General features: G+C 40.9%; 1 protein-coding gene across 4 annotated transcripts in view; it reads left to right on the top strand.

Moving 5' to 3' along the window:
- Positions 1-24,075, top strand: part of sdk2b (sidekick cell adhesion molecule 2b) — a 283,868-nt gene that overhangs the window by 216,381 nt on the left and 43,412 nt on the right. For all 4 annotated transcript variants that reach the window (XM_084937294.1, XM_084937292.1, XM_084937291.1 and 1 more), the window contains exons 5-14: positions 11,445-11,578; positions 14,294-14,405; positions 14,775-14,965; positions 16,464-16,547; positions 16,651-16,845; positions 18,576-18,692; positions 18,972-19,139; positions 19,530-19,632; positions 22,120-22,296; positions 23,324-23,460. In XM_084937294.1, the coding sequence (XP_084793420.1) occupies positions 11,445-11,578; positions 14,294-14,405; positions 14,775-14,965; positions 16,464-16,547; positions 16,651-16,845; positions 18,576-18,692; positions 18,972-19,139; positions 19,530-19,632; positions 22,120-22,296; positions 23,324-23,460 (1,418 nt within the window). The remainder of the gene's footprint in view (positions 1-11,444; positions 11,579-14,293; positions 14,406-14,774; positions 14,966-16,463; positions 16,548-16,650; positions 16,846-18,575; positions 18,693-18,971; positions 19,140-19,529; positions 19,633-22,119; positions 22,297-23,323; positions 23,461-24,075) is intronic.

Here is a 24,075-nt window from a genome sequence, read left to right as displayed (position 1 = left end):
ACATTAAATAAAAAGTTTTAAACTTAATTAAAATAAAACATGTCTTAAATTAAAATAAGTAAACTGTCATGTTTATTGCTGCCAAAAAAAAAGTTAAACACATTTGGACAGTGAAGGAATGTCAGGATTCTTGCTCAGAAAAAGGATCAACATGCTCTGAAGTCAGAGTTCCAGTCCACAAAAACCTTTTTTGTAACAAAATATCGATTTCTGCTGTCCCTGTATCGATACATTATTAGCAAACAAAATATCACGATACTACACAGTATCGATTTTTTCCCCCACCCCTATTAATTAAGATTATGTTCCCCGTGATGCTACACAGGCTGCACCTCCACACGGTAGGGTTTTTACTTTATCTTTCAGTGACTGACATTGTACTGAGGTTACACACATTGTGTGGGGGATATTTGTGTGTACCAGCGTGTGCGTTAAAAAGTCACTTATCCCGTCTCATCACATCTGCATTTCTTCACAGTGGGAGGTGACCTTGCCCTTAGTTAGAGTGAATCTTTCTTATCAGCTTCTCATCATCAGTAATCATCCCCTGACCTAGAATCACAATGAGACAAATGCCCAGGCGTACTGAGAAGATGAAGGTTGCTGGCCACCGGTAGCCTGCTCTGTCTGTGTTTTTAAAGAATAGTTTAACTCTTTAACTTTAATACTTTAATAAGTATTAAAGTTAAACTTTAATAAGAAGGATCTACAAAATAAGTTGAACTTCTTATTTCTCTCAAGCTGATGCGGTTGTGTTCTCTGACATCGTTACAGCTGGTTCCTTATTTCTCAGGTTTTTTTGTAACCTGGTGCGCACTGTGCAGATAGAGCGAAATGGACAAGCTGAAGGCATGAGCGAGCCCGTCTTTATGGGCATCTCTATAATCCATCAGTGTGGGAGTATAGGAATTCCCAGATGGCATTGAACTTGTGTTGGAAGATTGGTGCTTCAGCTAGAAATGATGAGACGTTCTGTGGAAAGTTATTGAAAAACAGCATTGTATTTGTCTTTGAATTATGTACTTCCTCTTTCTGTGGCGCAGACTGTAGTTTTCTCAGCAGTATGCTGTTCTTTTAGAAAATCTTCAGCAAATCAGTGAACCTCATGCACGACTATAAAAGGTTATGCTTCTCTGTTGACGTCAAAGTGGCATGTGCAGTGACCAGTGTGTCAGGCATAATTGCGGCTTCATTTGCCGTTCTGTCGCTGTCTCCCTCCTCTATCTCTCTCCCTTCTTTTGTCTCCATTATGGGCCACCCGCTGTGTGTACTTTGCTGCTCTTCATCCTCACTTCCTACCCCGCAGCTCTGAGAATGCTAATACCACATGCACTACCAAGGTCACAGTGTGCAAATGAGCACTGTTGATAACAGGCAGCCTTTTTTATTGAAAATCATTTAATTGAATTTGATTCGTGCCACTAGCGTTTACTCTGTAGAGGCATCAAAGTCTCGCTAGTGGAGGAGAGAATGAGGGAGTGCGACTGAGTGAGTCGCACCAAACCACAAGTGTTGCCGTCATGAAGGCTCTGTCTCTCTAAATCTGTCACATCGTTATGCAGGTCTTCAGACGTTCTCTTGTTGTAAGACCACCTGGAAGATCTCGGTGTGCCATGTGTTACAAGAGTCATATAGTGGAACAAGCTAAAGTGGAATGGCGGTGAAGGAGAAAGAGGACTGACAAAAACAGGCCATGGATTAGAACCATGGTGACCATTTCCCCTAATTGTCTCCTGCTCTTGCTAGCCATCCTAAGGTGTCATAAGTTTAATTTACAGGCTCCTCAGGGGTCTGTCTTGCTGCTTGTCTGTGCTCTTTTTAATCACACCCCTGCAAAAGAGAAAACAGCAAAAACAATCAGATCGCTCAAAAAATGTCGAGGCTCTCATCCAACCAATCTAATACCTAATATAATTCACACTCGCTCTGGAGGCTGCTGTACGACCAATTTCTTTTTCTTTTTTTTTTTGCATTGTGCTTTCATTTAGTTGAAATTCTGGGAGTTTCCTCAAACTGTGTCGTGCAGTTCGAGAGTTCTTGTGTGATATTTTTTGTTCGTGGTAGAAAGGTGAGAGAAGCTGAGAAATCACTCAAGGATGACACTTGTTGATTGCAAGGACTCTTGTGAGGTGCTCTAGGTCTCAGGTTGGGTACACATATAAAAATACACATCTCAGGAGAACAAGTACACACCTCAAAATGTTTGTATTTATAGCTGTATAAATCTTTATCTGGCTGCAGAATTGAATCCAGGATTGTAATGCAAATCTTTCGAATACATAGGGAGGATGTCTGGAGAATAGAAAGTAATCCTCTATATACAGGATTAGTGAATATAAGATTCAATAATATAGATTATAGGCAAGATTCAGATATATAAGTATTGATTAATCAAAAAACTGGTGGAGCATGCAGCTGCTGTACAGAACATGGTGCAAAGTGTGTACTAAATTTCCACTTACTAAGCTGTTTGGCTCCTAGGCATCAATTTTCAATAAGTGATGTTGAATGTTTTTAGACCACTTTTCTCAGTACACACAACACCCACATCATCACATGCTTAGCTATGAAGCTTACAGAACTTGCAGTTCAGTCCTCAGGTCTTTATACCTCACTGTTCACAATAAGGAATTGCTCAGATTGGATCATGTCCTCACCTCATCTTGTTGTCCATAACACCCCACACCACAGTCCCGTCCTGATTCGCCTCATGTTTCCTATTTTGGCTTAAACTGCGGATGTCTGTGGCATTTTTATGTCCTTTGGCCACCCACAGCTGGGAACTGAATTTACTCTTCAGAAAGAGTAAATATGATCTAGTGGATGTGTGCAGAGAGGAATGGATTTTGGGTGCAAATCAAGTTCATTTCAAAAAAAAAAAGAGGGAGAGAGAGAGAGAAAGAAAAGGCTAGCTCACAGTCAGTATTCGATATTGGAATGCTGCTGACAGCATAAAATGCCCCCTTCATTTTATCAGGGACTAGGGAAGTGACTGTTCAAAACATGCCTGTTCAAAATAGCCTGATTGCTTGGCTTCCAGTCTTGCTATTTGCAGCTTTCTCAAGATCATAGACCAAGCGTTCACCCAAACTCCTTCAGAGTCGGCACTGGCTTTGTAGATTAGCAAATATTAATATTCACACTTTAAGAGGCTGACGTATCATTAGGTATGACCAGCACTGTTCAAAGAGACGATTAACCCTGGGTATAATATGGCTGTAACGAATAGAACGTGTTTACTTTCTTACGCGGGGTCAATGATGAAATATTTAGGAAATCCATTTGAAGGAGCTGAAAGATGCTTCTTTGAATAACTGAAATCGTATTGAGTGGTTTGTTTTAATACCAGAGCGTACCATGTCCATTCAAAACATGTAAAACAAATAATAGAATTACAATCCTGGATCCCGTTCTGGCTGATCTGGCACCCATTATTTCAGAATAATTGCATGATTATTTCAAAATGTGGTTTGAGTAAAGCACACTTCAGCACTCCAAAATCTGATTGTGATTACTGGTGTGACAGTCATTTCACAACTCGGGTTCTGTATAAAACCTCTCAAAGACATTTTTGGGATTCTTATACAACTTGACGGTCCCGACTGTCCATTACGGGTCAAATTCTAATTTGTTATATATTTTGGTTTATGCCATCTAAAGATGGTAATGGGGAAATATGTGATAGCAGCTGAACATCATTATGTTAGTAGTATGAACACACCACCCAGGCCTTGAATGTGTAAACTTAATGAATGCTGCATTTTTGCTTCCCTGCTGCCAATATTCCCCTTGGCAAGGCTGCGTCTTACTGTGGAACAGTGACTGCTCACTTTCTGCAATGTGACTCGTGCAGCTGCTGGCCTCGGCGTGGGCAGAGACTCCTTTGCTCTCTAACAGTACGCCCATAAGCTCACGGAATCACTTATTGATGCGTTTGTCTCTTACAGTCTTTGCTGTGCTCATGTTGTGTACTGCCCAGGTTCAAAGCACATGTCCTTGTTTGACTGTAAGCTGAACAGTGTGCAACCAGACATTGATCTAGCTTTGCTTTAATGAATCAGTTCAGTCAGGGTCTTTTTGTTACAATATATGAAACAGGATGCAAGGAGAAAAAGAACTTTCTAATGGCTGACATTCTTCTCTCGGTGAATGGAAATGTAGTCGAGAAGATCTTCTCCATTCAGCTGCTGTGATTTGTTATGCTATTTTGGAGACTTAATGTCGTGTGTAATCAGAGCCTCTTTTAGTTAAATGCATTTGCCAGGAATTGTGTGGCTCCTGGCTGAAAGGTGAGTCTGTCGTTAGATATAGCGTTGGATTCTGTCCTCACTTTTTCACATCTGACAACAACTCACTACCCACTACCTGTTGTTTTTCTCCCAGAAACTTTCTATTGACATTTTGGCATGGATTTACACCGAAACAACCTTGTAGAGGTGTCTGTTAAGACAGAACACAGAGGAGCCTGACCTGGAGAAGTCAGTGGGAGGACATCGTTGAGACGCATACACACACACACTGCAGTTCGCTTGAGTAATTCGCTGTAGCTACTGATCAATTAATGGGCCCTGCCTGGGATGCTCAGGTCCTGTCAGCGTGCTATGGATTCTCCATTAGTCACGAGGACCAGTGAATAGCCATGCCCTTCCTTTGCATTTGACTACAACTGCTCAGCATTAGTCATGAACCTGACGATCTTCAGGTCAAGAGAGAATAGACGACAAGGAGAAGCAAGAATAACATTAAAAAAAATATCACAATTTACATAGATTCCTAAATGAATGAATGGATGTATCTAGTCCTACAAGAAATTACTTACTATTCTTAAATATTTCTTGGTCCTCGCTACTTGCAAGAGACTAAGAAATCTACTTTTTTTTTCTTCCTTTGTCCAAAATTTACTGTTCATCAACTAGATTATTAGAAGTTTGAACAACAGCTGAAGCTATTGTGTGTTTAATTAAGACAAGATATATTTTAAGATAATATCCATCTGTTGTCTTTCTCTGAAGTTGGGTTGCAGTGGTAGCAGGCTATGTAGGGTATTCTAGATGTCCTTCTTCCCAATAATACTTTGTAGTTCCTCCTGGAGGACCACAAGGTGTCCAGTCCCAGGCCAGTGGAGGTATATAATCTCTCAAGCTCTACCCTAGGGTCTCCTTCCAGTGACAATTTCTATTTCTGGAAAACCTCCAAATGGAGGTGAGGCATCTTAATGAGATACCCAAACAGCCTCATCTGGCTTCATTTTACATGCAGGAGCAGTGGCTCTACTCTGAGATCCTCCTGGATGTCTGAACTCCTCACCCTATCTCTATGTCTAAGCCTAGCCACCCTAGAGGGAAAACTAAACAACTGTATTCATGACCTTACTCTTTTGGTCATTACCCATATTTCGGATTGAGACGTAGATTGATCGGTAATTTGAAAGCTTCACCTTTTTGCTCAGCACTCTGCTCACCATGACAGTTCAATGCAATGTCCGCATAACTGCTGATGCCGCACCAATCTGTCAGTCCAGCTAACACTCCACATTAACATCATTCATGAATAAGACCCCAAGATATTTGGAACTTGTTTGCTTGAGGCAAGGAAGCCTCGAGCCTCTCTCCCCAATCCACAGGGAGCATTCCAACATTTTCCATCAGAGAACCATGGCCTAAGACTTGGAGGTGCATGAGCAAGGTCATGCTTTAATGAAGCCAAAATTATACAATATCTACCTAATGATTAATCCTGAAAGTGTACACTTAAAAACTTTTTTAAAAAGTTTCCTTGTATTCCTTTCAGTTCTGTGCTGTATGTTGACGTCTGTTTATACAAGGACAGTGAAAGTAGAAAAAGAAACTCCAGGGAAATCAAAAGATCTGTGAAGCAGCAATCAAGAGGGTTTTATTGTTGTTTTGGGCTCTTGCCAATATTAGTAGATCTCTAGGTTCCACTGAGCCAGACTTTCTTCCTTTATTTATTTTTTTAATAAGTCTTTAGCTCTCCAAGCCTTCTAAAGATCTTTCAACGTTTTTCTTCAGACATTGGCTGTTTTTTCACACATTTTCAGTCCTTGTTACCATTTTCAGATGATTTTTTAGTTAACTTATTAAGCCATTTAACAGTGACCTATACAGTAAATCATTCAGGCATAAAATAGGCCAACTCAAACGATCAACGAATGTTGTACCTTAGCAAAGAACCAATTTTAAATTGTATATTTAGGGTCCTGTTGCAAAAACACATCATTTATTGCCATTGTGTTAGTTAGCTTTGTTCAAATCTCCGTCACTTTGTACGGAGGAGGTTATGAGAGAGGTACACGAGTGAGTGTCTCCAGTGTTCTGTAAAGCATGGTGGAGACTGTCATGATTTGGGGCTGCCTTTCAGTCAGTGGTGTTGAGGATCTTGTCAAAATTGATGTTATGAAGTTATGAGTTATGAAGGCAGCAAAGTCCAGATTTTCATCCACCATGTAGTACCACATGGGAAGCATCCGATTGGCAACAGTTTAATTTCGTTATCATTCATTTTCAGCAGGGTTAGGGTGATTCCAAACAGTAAAAGCATGCCTGGGTAGAAAAACACACAGTGGAATACTAAAAGTGTTGGATTGGATGTCACAACATTATTAAGGTAGTATAGGATCGTCTCAACAGCGAAGGGAACAAAAGGCAGCTAACATCCAAAGAAGAGCTTTAGACTTCCTTCAAGCCCAGAGAACTATTTTTGAAGAAAAAAATCAAGAAAGCTACCTTAGAGAGTTCAGGGTCTGTTTAAGAATAAATGTGGTCATTTATTTTACGTTTTGTTGCCTTACATACTCTTTTTCCGTTTGTGTTTGCACCTGCTTCAATAAATCACGGCATCTGTTTCCCATTTTCCACTGATGCATTAGCTCTTGCATATCTGTAAAGTCACAATTACCGTTGAATGATATGTACAAGGTTTTTCTAGTGACATATTGTATGCTGATATCCAGACAACGTTTTTAAGGAAAGCCTTGTTTAGTTCAGCAATAGTATGACAAACCATATGCTGCACATATTACAGCAGCATAGCTCCATATAAGAGTGCTTGACCTGACACTTTAAAATTTTAATGGCAATAGCAGTGCATTATGAAATGAAAAATATGACAAAAAAGCCTCAAATTGAAAAGCTAAAGTCATGTAAAAAGCAAGAATTGTAGCACACTAGCCTTTTAAAAAAATTACAGCATTTGGTCTCATTAGTTTCCAAACTCTTGTGGTGTTGGTCAAAGATGTGATGCAATACAGATGTAAACATGCCCATGCATGTTTGAATTGTGTGGCTGGCATCAAACTCAAAATGAGCACATTTTTTCCCCCAAAAAATATGTAGAATTTCTCAGCTTTAACATTTGATATATTGTACTGTTTTCAATTAAATATAAAGTTTCAGTGATTTGAAAACCATTGCAATGTGTTGCAGTATCCCAGTGTTTTAACAATGGGTCACAGTAGAGCGATCCAATCTAGCTAAACCACGCTGTGAATGGGATCGAGAGTCGCCACAGAGACTCACAATAAGAAATGATTGATTATTAAAAACACTTTCCTATTGAACGACTAATGAATTAATTATTTTTCATCTTAATGCAGGTTGATTTCTATGTAAGAATTCAGTTGATGGTTGAAGAATTTAGGGGTGTCCTGTTATGGTAAGACAATCGAGTTACTCAGCTAATGAAGGCTTGTCTTAAATGGCTTTGAGTTCATTCAGATGTCACTATTTGAGCAGTATTGGGGACATCCTTATATTGGTTTGAACACTCAATGAACCACAAGTGAAAAGGAAGCAGAAAGCGAACAGTAAGGCACAAACCTTCAGTCCATACACCCAGTGAGAAAACAAGTGCCTGTTTTCATGAGCAACACTCCCTCACCTCCTCTCATTTCTCTCACTTCTTCATCCCTCCATCCCCAGGAGCTGTGGCTTTTTCATCACAACTCTGTTGAGCGGAAGGGCTTGTAGCCTGTTGCTTGCTTTCACTCTAGCTTTCTTTTTCCTTCATCTGTCTACTGCCTGTGGTTTGACTTATACCTTAGCCAGCGATGTGAGCCATTTGATCCTGCTGACCCCTCTCTCTCTCTCCTGGGGGGTGGCCATCAGCCAACTGGGGCCATTTGTCTGCATGTAATGGAGGTCTGAGGCTGTGGAGCGAGGTTAGGCCCCTCACGGCCCAGTGGAGAAGGACAGCCACGACAGATGCCAAAACACTAGAGAGTGTGTGTGTTTGTATGTGATAGAGCAGGACCAGCACTGTCACACTGTGTCAGTGCTGGATTAACAAAATAAGATATGTATACAAGCTGACAAAGTCGGTGGTTGAACTCTCTGGAGATACACTGTGAAGCCACTGTTCCAGCGCTGGGACCACATGTTTTTAATTAAACGGAGCAACCGTGATCATTGTATATTTAATTTTGCTGTAATATAATTTATTTTTAATAATAGAAATTAGAGACGGGAAGCAGCTAGTGGCAAATAAAACATTTATAGTTATATCTATTTCAATCAAACATAAATCCTCATCATCATTATTGATGAAAGTGCTACAGAATCATTATAAGGCTGGCATTCATTGAAAAAGCGCCCTTGATTCTTTACATAAAAAATTGATCCACAAGAAAGTAATTGCATATGGGAGTAATACTGCTTATTGCTGCAAGCAAGATTAGGGTTGCGTAAAAGCTGCACAGTTGGCCAAGATGTTTCTGGGCAGCTGTCCTGCCTACCAGGCTCTCTTGTAGACCATGGCTCTTTCTGAAGAATAATAATGGAAAAGGAAATTGGGTTGGAATAAAAAAAGAGAAAGCATTCTAAGATGTGGGAATAAACATTAAAACTAGAGAGAGACAGAGGCATGTTCACACATATCTGATTTGTCCAAATTTCTCAGCCTTGTGGCTTGATAAATCCCTGCACCGTGCCGGATACGTGCTAAGCCATCGTTATAAGCAAGCCTCCGACAGCTGCTTACAACACCGCTGAGAGATGGGGATTTGAATAAGAGTGACCAAAATCAGACAGACAACGATAAAAGAGAAAAAAATAATGAACATGTTAAAGCGGAACTTCAAGAAGCATGTAAAACATTAACTGCTCTTTTAAGCGAAATTCTTATCTTTCCCTTCTTGCTCCCTTGATATACATGCAAAGCCATTCAGGATAATTGGCTTACTTTTAATTTCTTCCAGCGTCATGTGGTCTTTGATCCCTGAGGCCCAGCACACACTCGGAGTGGTTAGATGTGCTGAACAAGCTGTGTAACCAAGTTTTGTGTGACCCCCACTGCACCAGCCCTGATTACAGGCTGGGGGGAGTGAATGCTCAGCATGGGAGCACATTAAAATCAACTAGCAGGGGGAAAATGCCTCCTGCTCCTAGAAACTGATGAAATCTGGTTTTGCTCTGGATAATATTAGTTTGAACTTAGTTTGGCAGGTGCTTTGACATGCTCCTGAATGATCTTTGAGGGAAAATAAAGAAGAACTTCAAAGATCACCTGATACGTTGCATTATCACAGAGAGAATGGGCTGCGTCGTCGAGGTCATTGGAAAGCTGTGGTTAACAGTGCTAGCTTGTATATTTTGGTCTTTCATAAGTGGCAGGTAAAGAAGTTAAGCCCTGGATTGTGTCCCCGTTTTGGAAAGGTCCTGGGAAGCCACCCGGGATTCATTCGGTGCTTTGGACACTTCCGTTCTACCCGCATCCCTGAAGAGATCCATAATTCATGGCTGTGTGTCCAGGATGTCACCGCTCCAGCGAGCTAGCATTAAATATTTACCTCAGATCATAAGCCACAGCCATTGAGGCCTGCTTGTCCCTTTAGGAAGAGTGTTTTCAGTCTCAGCATGCATGAAGAATCCCAGATGAGCCCAGCGACTGGAGCTGCTTTAAGATGTTTGAAAATCAATCAGCTCCAAGATGCATCTCATAAGTCATCACGCTCTAAATGCTAACAGCACAGGTACCTCTATGCCACATGCACAGCATATTGCTCTCTCTGCTGTGTCAGATGGTTTTCCTGCCTCTGTGAAGCTTTTTCTTTTCTTTTTTTATGGGCTTGCACAGTTCTATATATTTTCTGTATTTGCTTGTGAGCACCATACTGTTGGCATCTTTTTTTGCTTGCTTTCTCATCAGCTCTCTTGCTCCCCTGATCATGCACAGCAGGTATTCCGATCCCCTACTGATGAGATGAAGGTGGGGGTGGAGGAAAAAGTGGAAGGAGAAGTGGAGTGGGTTTGATTGGAGGAGGAGAAAAAGAGGAAATCATCAGCTGTGAAACAGAAATGTGTCTGAAACTTACACGACAGGGGTCGTAGTTTTGTTTTGTTTTTTTACACTTGTTTTTTATAACAAACAGCAAAAATTACACTATTTCTAGAATACATGATCAATGACTTGGGGAATAGTTTTTGTTTTTGTTTTTTATTGATAACTGAGATTACAGTTAGAGGACAGTTTTAGCACTGCTAATAGCCTGAAAAGTTTGAAGAGGACTCCAAAAGGACTATTTTCCTAAAGTGTTACTTGTTTGTTCTTTAGGCTTTTTTGTATATATCGATATATCGAAATATATCGATTTTTATGTGTATTGTGTTTTCAGCTCAAACTTTAGAATTTATAGCTTATTTGTAGTTTAGAAGTTTATCTATAAACAGCACATTACTAAGAACTACTTCTGGTGGGATGGAAAGAGAAAAAGAGAGATGAGGAATAGAAAAGTAAGTAGATGGATATATGAAATCAGAGTAAAACCTAGTTGGAAATCTGTGTCAAGACTGAAGACAGGCACACATCACAGGAGGGTGGGCTCTCTCACTGGTGGCTATAGTGACGAAGAAAGGGAGGACTTGATAAAGCCAACATGGGACCAGGTATTAGCGCCTATAGGCCTCCTGCTGAAAAATGGATCAGTGTTTATTTATTCAGGCGTCACTAAAACAGGCAATAAGAAAGATGCTGTTGATCCCCGCCAAAAGCAGTTTGCTGCCAAAATGCTGGCCACATGAAGCAGAGTGGTATAAATAGCTAATTAAAAGCTTTGGGTTATTAAAAGCAAGGCTATCATATTTGTAAAGCGACTGCACAGAAGTTAAGACAGGAGAGAATGTCAATATTTCCGCTTTGCTCAGTCAGCGCTTACACATTGTTTACACATTGTAAATCGATATACCTAATGCTGCTTGAACAGTGTAATTAAAATGTTAAAATGTTTAATGCCTTCCTCAGCCACGAGATAAAGTGTGGACACAAAAGCAAACGTCAGACATGTTTAGTTTTAATTAGGCAGAGGGAGACGGCCTTAAAGTTTTCTCTGTTTTTCTTTTTATAGAAGCTTTCTATGAACGTCTCACAGTTTTTTTCCTCCTCCTCATTGAATGAGCAGAGTGATTTTATATCTCTTTTCTTTTCCTGTTCAGTGCCATTACTTTGGACAACACACTTGTTATCTTGTCTACCGTGGCACCGGATGCCGGACGCTACTATGTGCAAGCTGTAAACGACAAGAATGGAGAGAACAAGACCAGCCAGCCCATCATCTTGTCAGTAGAAAGTGAGTAACCACATATACGTATGCTAATCAAGGCTTAATTGTAAACGCATTTAGGCGTACTTTTATTATCGTGTTCAACCCTTTTAAGTTTTTGAAGGAAATATTAAACATTCACTTGACATCTTGAGCCTTTACATACCAGGCTTACAGTTTGATATATTGGCTTGAAAAATGTGTGATGTGTGTTTTTAGTAAGCCCCGGTGCAAAAACAGTATTTAAAATGGTATTACTGTCTTGCTATTAGTGTGTATAGTTTATAAAGATGTCATTCCAGGTTAGAACCTTATAATATAGTACATATAAAGTGGTACTGGTAAACTAAGCTCTGGAGTTGGACACCCCTGGTTTACACCCTTCTGGGCTCTTCCACATCCACACCTAAGATTTTATGTTTACCTCAAACTGGCAAAAGGAGAAAAATGTCAAATTCGGTGTCCATCAGAACCAACTTTCAACTGTCTTGATGAGAGCTAGATGTATGAGTTATGACCCAGAGATCAAACAGTAGTCTTCAGGAGAAAAGCCCAAAGGCACCTCTTCAGGTCAGGAGTGTGACCTGGTGCGCCTTCCTGACCTGACGCGCTCATTCAACATTCATCCTCCAGACAGAACATTGTGTGCACACTGAAAGTACGTTGAAAAGAGAGAAGTTCTTTGGTCACATCATTATTCTGTGTTGACCAGCTGACCCTCTCGACAGTTTAGGTTCCCCTTTTACTTCTTCCTCTTGACTAAAATGAAATTCAAGTTGAAGGCCTGCTTTAGAGACGATCCAGCGCATAAGTAAATTGCCGGCTTTAAGCAAGCGTTTTAACCCTCTCAAGGCAGGCGTTGCAGATTTGCAACAGTTAAAAGCTAACAACCTGATTACCCCACATACATATTTTATGAGGTTTTTTAACTCAGAAGTACCACTGCAGGTATTCTTTTGTGTATTAGCAACAAAAACTTAATTTGAGCCTGAGAGGGTTAAAATACAGCAGTACTGGGAGTGTTCCAGAGATGCATAAAGAGACGACCTCAAAGGAATATAGACAAAATCTGTCAGGTAAATTTTTTAATTGTACCTGATTATGTTTCCCATCACTGTGGGAGATTTAAGCTTAACTACATGAGTCTGTACCAATACTCGCACGTTGCTACATACATAAACACACACACCCACACACGAATACATGCACAAAGTAAGAGGAAGCTGTACGGACAGAGGCACAGGTAGATTGTTCTTCTGCCAAGTTAGTTAATATTCACAAGCATCCTTAGCTTGCATGACAAAAAAACAAAAAAAACACAGAATACACAAATCAAACCAATTCGGTCGGCTTCAGCTCAGCAGAGTGAAATATAAGAGGAAACCTAACAGACAGCATCTTATGACATGGTAGACTGGAGTTCATTATGGAAGTGAATGAGGAGGGTGAGGGTAAGATATTATAGTTGACAACACAAGGGAGCAAAAAATAGCCTGTGGCACATGTTGAGAACAATGGCAGAGTTGATTATACAAGTGCTAGATCACGCACGCGCACGGGTTCAGGCTATACAGAGCACGTAGCAGGAGGTCTCGACTCAGCAGGTGTAATGGAAATACGAATTTATACGAATGCTCCTCACATATGCACACACATGTGCGCATGCATACACACATACAAGCAATCAGATACAGTCTGTTATGAAAGCCGGTATTTGGAGTTTGTGCATGTGTTTGACAGAGCGCTTGAATTTTGCATGTATGCACCACTTATTTGCTGCGGCAGCTGTTGCTGCAGTGATGCCTCTGACACTGTGAGCTTACCTGGGTCCGGCAGTAGTTGCCTAAGATTTGGCAAGGCCAAAGGACAAGGAAAGGTGGAGAGCAGGAGTCATGCTCAATTTACAATTTATATACTCGGGATGAAGTTTTAAAAATTCATTATAATTTCAGCAAGGCTTCTCCTGTGTTTTTGTTCTTCTCTTTAAAAAAAAAAGATTTGTTTTCTCTGCAAGATAGTAGTTTGATATGGACATCATATCTTGTGATGTGTGTGTTTGTGTCTGTGCATGCATCTTAACACCCAAGACTGGTTAGATTGAGTCATGACAGTCCCTGTAGCTACATCTGACATGTGCGCCCACAAGCACACTTCCAGGGCATGATGGGATTGACGGATCAGTGTGAGTTTATCGCAGACGTGACACATCTCAAGCAGCACACACACACACACGCACACACACACACTGGGGTTTCCTTGCCATGAGCTGTGCCATAATGAACACACACACTCTCAGACAAACTCACACAGAAATAAACAAGGATGAGCATAAAGTGTTGAAAATGTGGGCTCAGGCACATGCGGACACACGCACACAACAGCCTCTTCGCTTCTTAAGCCTCATGTTAGTCAAACAGTATTTTTCTATCGCTGCTTCTGGTTCTCCGGCATATATCTTGTTATACACAGTGAGTGCACTGTCTCATCGTATTTGACCAATCTCTCTGTCAGAACTCAGATACAGTGCGTGCACTGGTCAGTTTCAATATTTCATGTCGATGAGCACCCACTGAGTGGAAATGAAATTTATAGGTCACTACAATCCAAAGAACCCAATGAAATCTCATCAGATTGTGCCTCTGTTAATTATATCCTATTCCCATCTATCAGGTTCATTGATCTTTGCTTAACATCTCCATGTTTTGTTTACATGTTTGTGTGGCGACCTGACTTTGTGTCTAGATGTTGGAGGTCCAGCAGATCCCATTGCCCCCACCATTATCATCCCTCCCAGGAACACCAGTGTGGTCACAGGCACATCAGAGGTCACGATGGAGTGTGTGGCCAATGCCAGGTAAAAATTCCTGGAAGTGCAGGGTTTCAAATGATTCGGTACAGTCCAAAATAGAGGATTTTATGGGGCTATTTTTCACAGTTGAAAAGAAAAATAGTCCCAGTGAAATGACCGTTGGTGATATATTGCTGCATGTCAGGGGCAAAACTCAGAAAACTGGGCAAATAGAACCAAAAACATCTACGGTGCTAGATTCTAATGGTAAAGAGTCAGAAGCTAAATGTACTTCAGCTGTATAATTATAATTTGCTTATGTCTGCTTATGTGACGTGTCACACTGTGAGGCTTTATGGGCTAGCACAAAACGAGCATTCTCACAGGGACATGGATGTTACAAACACATCTCACATCCTTCTTTCCTCTCACTAGACCTCTTATCAAGCTGAGTATCACATGGCATAAGAACGGCGTGTTGGTGAACAGCGGTTTGAGTGACTTCAACCGCAGACTGACCATCCTGAGTCCTGTGGTGAGCGACGCCGGCTACTACGAGTGCGAGGCCATTCTGCGCAGCAGCAGCGTGCCTTCAGTCAGTGCTGGAGCTTATCTACATGTCCTTGGTAAGAGCTAAAGGCTAAAATATGTTCCTGGCAGGGTCTTGTGTCTATTATTTTTGCGTATTAATATCACTTAGTACTTTTAGCTGTAATTTTTCCCAATACTTGCACACTTCCAGGTGACAATATCTATTTATGAAACTCATTACCTCATAGTTTCACACCAGTTCACACATTTTTTTTCTTAGAGGACAAAAGCAATAAAAAAAAACATTCCCAGAATTTCATGTGAATGTCTGACTATTATAATGGTTCACAAAGTTTATATGACTGAGTGCCACTTAGGAACCCAGCAAATGATGGAAGGCCATATATAAAAATGCATATCAACCACTTTTAGGCTTCTTTTTTTTAAACAGATGCATTTGTCAGGTTTAGTTTGCAATGATCTGCTTAAAATTGAATAGAAACCCCGGTCTCGTCGAGCGCTACTTTGTCATAGCATAACACGAAGTGCGGAGAAACTAAACCCACAGTCGTGAATTCTTTCCTTTTCACACCCGCTGGCCACATAAAATATTTCCATGGGGCACCACTGGCCCGCAGGTAGCACTTTGAGAGCTCATGATCGATTACCTTGTAGGTTTACTCAGACACTGCATCACAAATACTATTTGAGTTTTTAGTGTTCAGTGCTGCCTGAGGACAGAAACACATTCGAGTGAAAGCACACATATTAAGGAATTGCTCTCTCCTTGCTGCTTCAAAGTCAAGATAAGTTTGTCATTCTTCTCTCTCATGCTTTGTTTGTTATTTGATATCAGTGTCTTTGCTTTTGCATTTTATACAACTTCAGTATTTGGAGCACATTACCATAATGTTTGTATTTCTATTCTTTGCCTGTTGGCCTTAAAGTTTAACATAGTTTTTAGGTGTTTATAACCTTTTTTTATTATGGTCAAGTTAAAGAACAGATTAATATTTTCAGTTTTGGTAGGTAGTTGTATGTACCTTCATATCAGCGTCTACGTGTAGCAACCCACATGCGTCACATATGTAGAAGTAAACTTTAACAGACAAGAGTGACTGTGCGAGCTTGATGCAAATATTCAGTCTCACTACATAAATGTGGTAAAAGCATGACTGTGAAGTTGTGAGGCAGTAAGGGGGAAGTGTTATTGATTTAAAAGGGAGAAAACTAATGGTTGGCCTCAAGAAATGGTTTAATAGCATTGCTTGAGTCACATTTATTCCATCTGACTGAAACACTTTGATGTTTTCAGGGTTATGATGTGATTCAAAGCACAAGGTGGAAGGGGGGGGGACTTTTTCCACGATACTGCTAACTGAGCCTTTCCTCTACCCCCCCTATAAGTTTGAAGGATAGCCTAACCATTACAGAATACCAATTACTCACTTCTATAATCAAACTAGTCTCACCGTGTTCTGCTGCGTTGTCAGATATTTGGCCCAAAATTCAATACATTTAAAAGCAGAAATAACTTCTGCTTTAAGCTCGCGTTGTTGTTTTTGTGTTTCACTAATGTGTCTGCTGTTTCAGAGCCACCACAGTTTATAAAGGAACCAGAGAAACACATCACAGCTGAGATGGAGAAGGTGGTTGACATTCCCTGTCAGGCACGGGGTGAGAGCTCGCTGGTATTACAATAAGAGAATGTAAAGTAAACCCTATCAGAGGAGAAATGTTTGAACTGAACCCCAAACTCTCACTCGCCCACCCTCTGCAGGAGTGCCCCAGCCAGACATTGTGTGGTACAAGGATGCTTTGCCTATCGACCCAGTGAGGACACCCAGGTACAGGGTGTTGGTGGGAGGCAGCCTCCAGGTCAACGGCCTACTGCCTGATGACACCGGCATGTTCCAGTGCTTTGCCCGAAATTCAGCCGGAGAAGTTCAGACCAACACATACCTGGCTGTTACAAGTAAGTGCTCCAGCAGCTTTTCAAGGAATTACTTCACCCAGATAATTGCTACTATTAAACATGTTGTAAAGTGCTGAATTTGAGCTAAACATTCACTTTTTATTTTACTGAAATGTGTTAACTATTCATGCAGCTCTGCTAAGCTTCAGCTTTAGAAATGTCAAAGCGTAGTATTTTAAAAATGGAATCATTTCAGAATACTGAAAGCAGGTTGACTTTTGCATAGAATGGTTATAAATGGATGTATGGATTTACTCTCTGCAATTCAAGTAAAAAAGCTACATTTGTGATTATAAAGTATAAGTTAAGTCTTTATTTTCATTTAAAAAAGAAAATGAAATCATGGTACCAAACAAAGCAGTGACCTGTGTATGACTGGGCTTGTAATGGCCAATCTCCCAGGACAAATGCGAAAAATGCAGTACAAAAAGTGAAGTAGGGTTTTGCTGTAAATGAGCGTGTGAGCTCAAGGGCCCTACGCTGAGTGAATAAAAGTCCAAATAAAAATAAAAAAGTGACAGTCTGTTAAACAAACTGCTGCACTCTTGGTTCTCTGTCTTTGGAAAATGAACTAATTCTCATCACACAAGAACCTGACTTACTGTAAACACTGCAAGAAACACTCAACTTGGGACATGAAATATAGATGAAAACCACAAACAAAACTTTGGTTACAGGAAAAAAAAAAACACAGAGATGCACCTTTTTTTTCTGTAGTAGTGGCATTTTTGTCTTGTACTAAGAAATCCGATACCTAGGCAGTGAAGAAAAACACTTTGGATGTGCACTACATCTGACAGCAGAGTTGTGATTGCGGCGTCGCTGTCAGTTGACAATATTGCAGAAGGGAAGCTTCCCTATATAAACTAACAATTAGGCCAACAACGATTAAGTTTACATTACTGTGGAAAGGCGAAACATTAATCACGTTTGCTGCTAAACTGTAATCACCTAAATGATGGGAATTTAGAAGTCTTTTTTTCCCCTGCGCTTCTGCCACTGTTGGTATTTGAAAATAACTGCTAATTTTACTCTCACTGTGCATCTGTTTGGCAAGTTTCTGACATCTAATTTTCTTCACTTTGTCTCAGTTCCTGCTGCCTTCGCTCCACGCCGTGCCGCGTTATCAGAATTCATAATATTCCGTCTCGCTAAATCACCCCTTCCATCCCTGTTTTTCTCTCCTCTTCTTCTCTCCCCCCTCCTTCTATGATCTCATCTTATCGTCTTCCTTTTTGTCAACACAATCATGTTTGTACTTCTCCTTCAGCCCTACTCCCTGTGTCCTGAGATTAGCAGCGCACCTATGACAACTCCCTACTCCTCCTTTCCTCCGGGAGTGATACAGTTTTCTGTCATCCTATAAAAGCTTTGATTTATTGCATATCATAAATACGGATTTTAGTTATCTACAAATTGCCTTCCTTTTCTGTCTATACTTCTTCTCCATTCATTTTCTTTTCCTTCCTTTCATATCCGCTATCTCTGCGGGTGCAAAAAATAGACCGGCAGCAGACAGTTATGGCACCGAGGTGAAGCCTGTGTCAATCCGTTTGGAATTAGGGGGACAAAGCATCGACTAAACACTGCAGCTGGCTGCTGCTTACAAGAAATACGTTTGAAGTGGGGCTTTGCCACAGACAGTTATTCTCTCACCTCTATAACCCTCTTACCCTCTCTCGTTACTGTACTGAGCTTCCTTTATTCAGTGTGTGTTTGTCTACCCTCAGGCATTGCCCCGAATATCACAGCTGGACCCTCTGATAGCACTGTGATCGACGGGATGTCAGTCATTCTGCACTGTGAGACCTCTGGAGCTCCAAGACCAGCTATCACCTGGCAAAAAGGTCTCTTTTACACGCATACGCACACCACGAGGGATTGTGATGTCTGTTATCTGTAAAACATTGGGACCACAGTTTGCTGTGGCTTAACAAATAAAGCCTGATTTGATTCCTTTACTGGGATTTACCTTTTGCCATGTTTTTGTGTTTGCATTCCAATAGCAGATCAGGGAAGCACCATCCTTGTTTTTGACAATCTGCTTTTCTCATTTTTTTCCCTTCTGTTCTGTGTGACCTTTTTCTCTCTGCCTACCACTTCTGCTGTCCGTTCCCATATGCCAGGTGAGCGCGTGTTAGCCAGCGGTTCAGTCCAGCTGCCCCGGTTCACCCTGCTCGAATCAGGCAGCTTGCTCATCTCGCCTTCACACATCTCTGATGCCGGGACCTACACTTGCATGGCAAGCAACTCCAGGGGCATTGACGAGGCATCTGCTGACCTTGTTGTTTGGGGTAAGTGGGCTTTTAAAAACACATATACCTGATGTAATGTGTTGAAAAAGTCCTCACTTTGTGATAAAAACAGGAAATGAAAGAGTAGTGCAGTTTTACTGAGAGACGTGTTTAGCAGGAAACAAGGTTGTGCTGTATAATAACAAAGGAATGCTCAATTTCTAAATAGAAAAAGCATTCTTCTGTGCAAGTCTGGAGTCATCATTTTGGTGTTTTCTTCAAGAAGCCATCAAAAGACAAAAGACAAACCAGGAGCAAGTCATTTCGACTGAAATGAGTTTTCTGAAATTCTTTTTTTTTGACATTTTGTAGACCGTTTTCTCCTCTCTCACTTCCTTCATCTTTTTCTCCGTCTATCTCTTTCTTTTCTTCTTTATTTTGTGTCCACAGCTCGCACTCGGATTACCACCCCCCCACAGGACCAGAGCGTTATCAAAGGAACTAAAGCCATTATGAACTGTGGAGTCACACACGACCCAAGTGTGACAGTCAGGTAACGATCCATTTAGAAACACAGATTAATTAAGGCACAATGCATATTTATATACAACAGTTTCTACAGGCTGTTAGTAAAACTGATGTCACCTGAAAGCAGTAGATACTGTTACTCAAAAAAGGAGTCAAACATAGAATAGGCAGGTTAAAAGGGAGTCGTTCCCTTTTTTTCTTTTTCTTTTGTTTTTAATGAAAAAGGGCAAAATACAGCAAATCCTAAAGCGAAAAGTCAAATACTGAAAGCAAGCAAGCATCAGGAAGGAGCTAATGCATGCAAACAAGCAGGAGAAAAAGTGAAGAGAAGCAAAGTAAGTCGTCTTCCTGATTAACCCGTCCCACAAAAGGTGAATAAGTTTTACCCAAGCTAAGCTGTCATGTCTTATATCTGTGAGAGATACGGATTCGTAGCAGAGGGAACTTCATTCCTTGATTCATTTTTTTCCTCCTGGCAGAAAACTGTTTCAAAGCCAGTTCAGTGTACTGTAGGCATTTGTATAGAGACCTTACCCTAAGACATTACCTTGTAGGCAAGGTTTGAATTATTTCTATTTTCTCTTTATTTGCTCCTGAAACAGTTATGCAAGCTGTCAGGTTTGCAGCTGAGAGAAAATACCTGAAATTGTCTCAACTGGCACAAGAATACATCCAAGCAGCCCAATAATTTAATTAAAGTAAGCTCTACCTGTGCCTTAATGATGCGGCATTGATTGGTAACCCTATTAATTTACACACTCACAGTTTGCAGCGAGCGTTTCCTTCAGACTTTAGCTGCCACAATTGTGTTTCTTTTAGCCATTATTATATTTCTTTATTCTTCATTCCTTTTATGGTGGCTATAATAGTTTTCCTTGTGATCTCTGGACCTATATGTGTGTACAAATGTTCATCTGGGGCATGTCAGTGTGTGTCACAGATGCATTCTTCATTGTTTGGGGCAAAATTTTAAAAAAACTTACTTATTTAGTAGGATATAACATTTTGGAAGAAACTTTTTTTTTAATTAAAAACAACAAAAACAAATCTGAAACTTTGCCAGCCCTATCATCTAAATGTGCCAATGCCCACGGTGTCCACAGATCAAAAAACCGAGTTTCAAATGTAGGAGTCACATCCTCAAAAGCTGCAGAATCTTTTTTAGTTCACGCCAGGAGAAAGATTCGACCAGCACATACTGATCAGAAGACCCCAGAGACCTTTACTAATGAATGTGGGTGCCTGACCGTGCAGAGGAATCTTAACTTGACTTCTCAATTTGATGGCGATTTAGCATAAAAAAAAAAAAAATCAAGGCTAGTTAAAAGGACCTGTTTAGAAGCTTTGCACCACTATCTGGATCACTTCTAAGGGACTCAGCCGTGTCTTCCTGGTGAAGAGAAGATTAAAATAGATTAACTCATCCTGACACTCATCCTAACCTATTTTTATGTAATTCTTACATGTTTAATACCTAATAAATCTCTGCAGTTGAGCTTTTTGTTTTTAGATTGGCTAATAAAGACGCTTCATCCTCAGCTTGGTTGTGTATGTCATTTAGTACCCTTATTATCTTATTTTCACCACTACAATTCTGCTATAGGGAAGGGTTAAGGGTCGCACAAAAATAAATAAATACATGCACTGAATTGCTGTTACTACAGAGAGGAAACCTGTGACCTACACATACACCTACGCCTGTTAACCATGTTTGTCAGCCACCAGCATATACATATTTCTTTCCATAAAGAGTCCCTCGCACAATACTTTACAGCTGCTGCCCAAACCAGCGCAACAAACAACCCTTCCACAGAAAATGTATTGAACTCCGAGCATGTAGCTGACATCAGTAGTGATCAATAGTCCCTTTCTACTCGGAGGAGAAAGCTGCATTTGAAGCCACGTTTGCGCCGCGCAGTTTTGACGAGTGTGAATCGGTCGTTTGATATGCAGCCGTCAGCCGCGATGATATGCGGGGCACCTGTGATGGTGAGTTTGAAGAGACAGGGGAGAAGAAGATGAAAAACCACACTAATGACATGTTTTTCTTAGATTGTGGTCGAATAAAAGAAAACCAAAACCTCAGTTTACTCTTTGCTTTACTGTCAAAAAGAGTTAACCTGCAATCTGAAGGTGACATACATATATATGTACCTGATAAGTTCCACTCTGCAGTGGGTGGCAATTAAATTATCCAGCGTTAGCTTCTGGAAGTATGCTAGAAACGACTTTTGACAGATAATGGATGGATTTAATTGAGCAATAAAGTGTAAAGAATGTGCTTAACATGCAGTATGAGTGTTTGCGATTGGCGTGCAGGTGGTGAGTAATGCTATATTGTGACTAATTGTAATAATGGAAAAAACACAGAGGCTGTTGAATATTGCAGTTTCCTTTTTTTAAAAATGTGTTTAAATTGATTGACTGATGCAGTGGAAGGAATGGATGCAGCAGATGATGATGACGTTAATGACATTTAACAAGCCAGCTGACTGAAGTCTTTGTATTCCAGGCATGTCTGGGAAAAAGAGGGCTCAGTGATAAATGTTCAGTCCATCCCCCGCATGCGGCTAGATGCAGATGGTACGCTTCACATCTCCCAAACCTGGTCAGGTGACATAGGCACCTACACATGCAGAGTGACCTCTGTTGGAGGCAACGACTCCCGCAGCGCGCACCTCCGTGTCAGGTAACAAGCCCTCCTCCCATCATTCACCATCACCATCGTGCGACTTTCTATTTACCGGCCTTCCTTTTTCCTCTCACCCTTTTGTTTCTCCAATATTCTCCAGTGTAAAAACACAGGAAGCAACATGTTCTTTGTAGAGACACAACACACACACACAGAGGCACAGCACAGACATTTACATGCATACGCATGTGCGAGCGCCAGACACATGAGTGCTTACTACCACTGCTATTCTGTCTGTTCCTATTGACACCGCTGACTCATTTTCACTTAAGTGACGCCTGTTCTTCCTCACCTCCCCTGTCCTCATTCTCACCTGACACACTTCCAGCCCCAGGGGACCTCCGCCTCCATTCTTCATCTCCGATACTACACATGCATGCACGAGCGCTTCTGTTTTTATTCTCAAATCCCTCGCTTCCACATAACTTTGCCTGCTACAGTTATACTTTGGCACACAGAGAGCCACGGCAGCGAGAGTGAATCGAATATGAATGTGACATCAAACTTTCTGTTTGCCAGACTGACTGACTGATTGTTTCTGTCTTTGTTTATCGTGCTATCGGCCGTCTCGTTGGCTGCCTGCCTTTTGACTGAGTTACTGTCTATATCAATTCATTGCTATAAGGTTTATCTATCAATCTGTCTGTGCTTATCTGAATTTATGGCTGAATGAATTAATGATCCTCTGCTTTGGCCTCATTTATTCATGTCTCCCTGTGCATTTTCTTTCTATCTGTCTCCTTATGCCTTTCAATCCCTTTCCTCCCTCCAGTGATATCCATCTCGTTTTGTTTGCCTGTGTGTCCATCTTGACAAGGAACCATCTTTGCTGTCTCGTCTCGCCACATTTCATCACCTGTCTAACTGATCTCTCTCTTACAAAAGATTTTTGCCTTACTTTAGATCTGTACAAGCGATCTTCAGAGAAAAACGAAACGTTCGCTAACTCCCTTGGCTCCGCGGCTTGTTTGCTGTAATAGAGAGATTCTTTTATTTATCGCTCTTGTCCTGCTGTTCCCTGCAGACAGTTGCCCCATGCCCCAGAGAACCCTACGGCCGTGCTGAGCAAATCTGAAAAAAGAGCCATCGACCTGGCTTGGGCCAAGCCTTTTGATGGCAACAGTCCCCTCATACGCTATATCCTGGAGGTTTCTGAGAACAGTAAGTCATAAAATGTCCTGTCTGTTCCAGTCATACATCCTTCTCCTGCATCCTTCTCTACCTTCTATTTGATGAGTTAGGTTTGGGGAACTCAGCTCATGGGATTAACAGTGCAGCAGTGAGTTAAAAAGAGGCTGGTTTAGACTCCTGTGTTCACAGTGTTTTTCCCAAGGAGCTTAAATGTAAACAAATACAGCAAAAAATTACAAGAAGATTAAATAGAATTTGAGATCAGGATCAATATCACTAATTAGGAATGTCCATCATTGCCTTTAGGCTCAGCATGGATTTGTAACTATAGCGCAGTCCAATTTGCATCGCCGAATTAAATGCACTGAAACGAGGGGCTTGTCACTGTTGGGTTATAACACTCATAAAAGTTTCATTATGACATGATTACCATTGAAAAGTAACCCGATGCAGAACAAATGTCGGTATAAGCAATTTGTTCGACTGGCATAACATCAGCGTAACACCTCTTTGGAACACTTTCATATAGCCTACAGGCCTTCTTTTGCATATAGCGAGTAGACACCGGTAGCATCTCCTCTGTCGTATTACTAGCGCCAAGCTCCTTAATTTTCCTCTGACTTGCAGCTTTAGCCGAACTAAAAA

The sequence above is a fragment of the Perissodus microlepis genome, chromosome 8 (genome assembly GCF_051167445.1).
Source record: "Perissodus microlepis isolate ML-2025 ecotype Zambia chromosome 8, ASM5116744v1, whole genome shotgun sequence".
Taxonomy (NCBI): domain Eukaryota; kingdom Metazoa; phylum Chordata; class Actinopteri; order Cichliformes; family Cichlidae; genus Perissodus; species Perissodus microlepis.
This window is presented reverse-complemented; position numbering and strand designations above follow the sequence as displayed.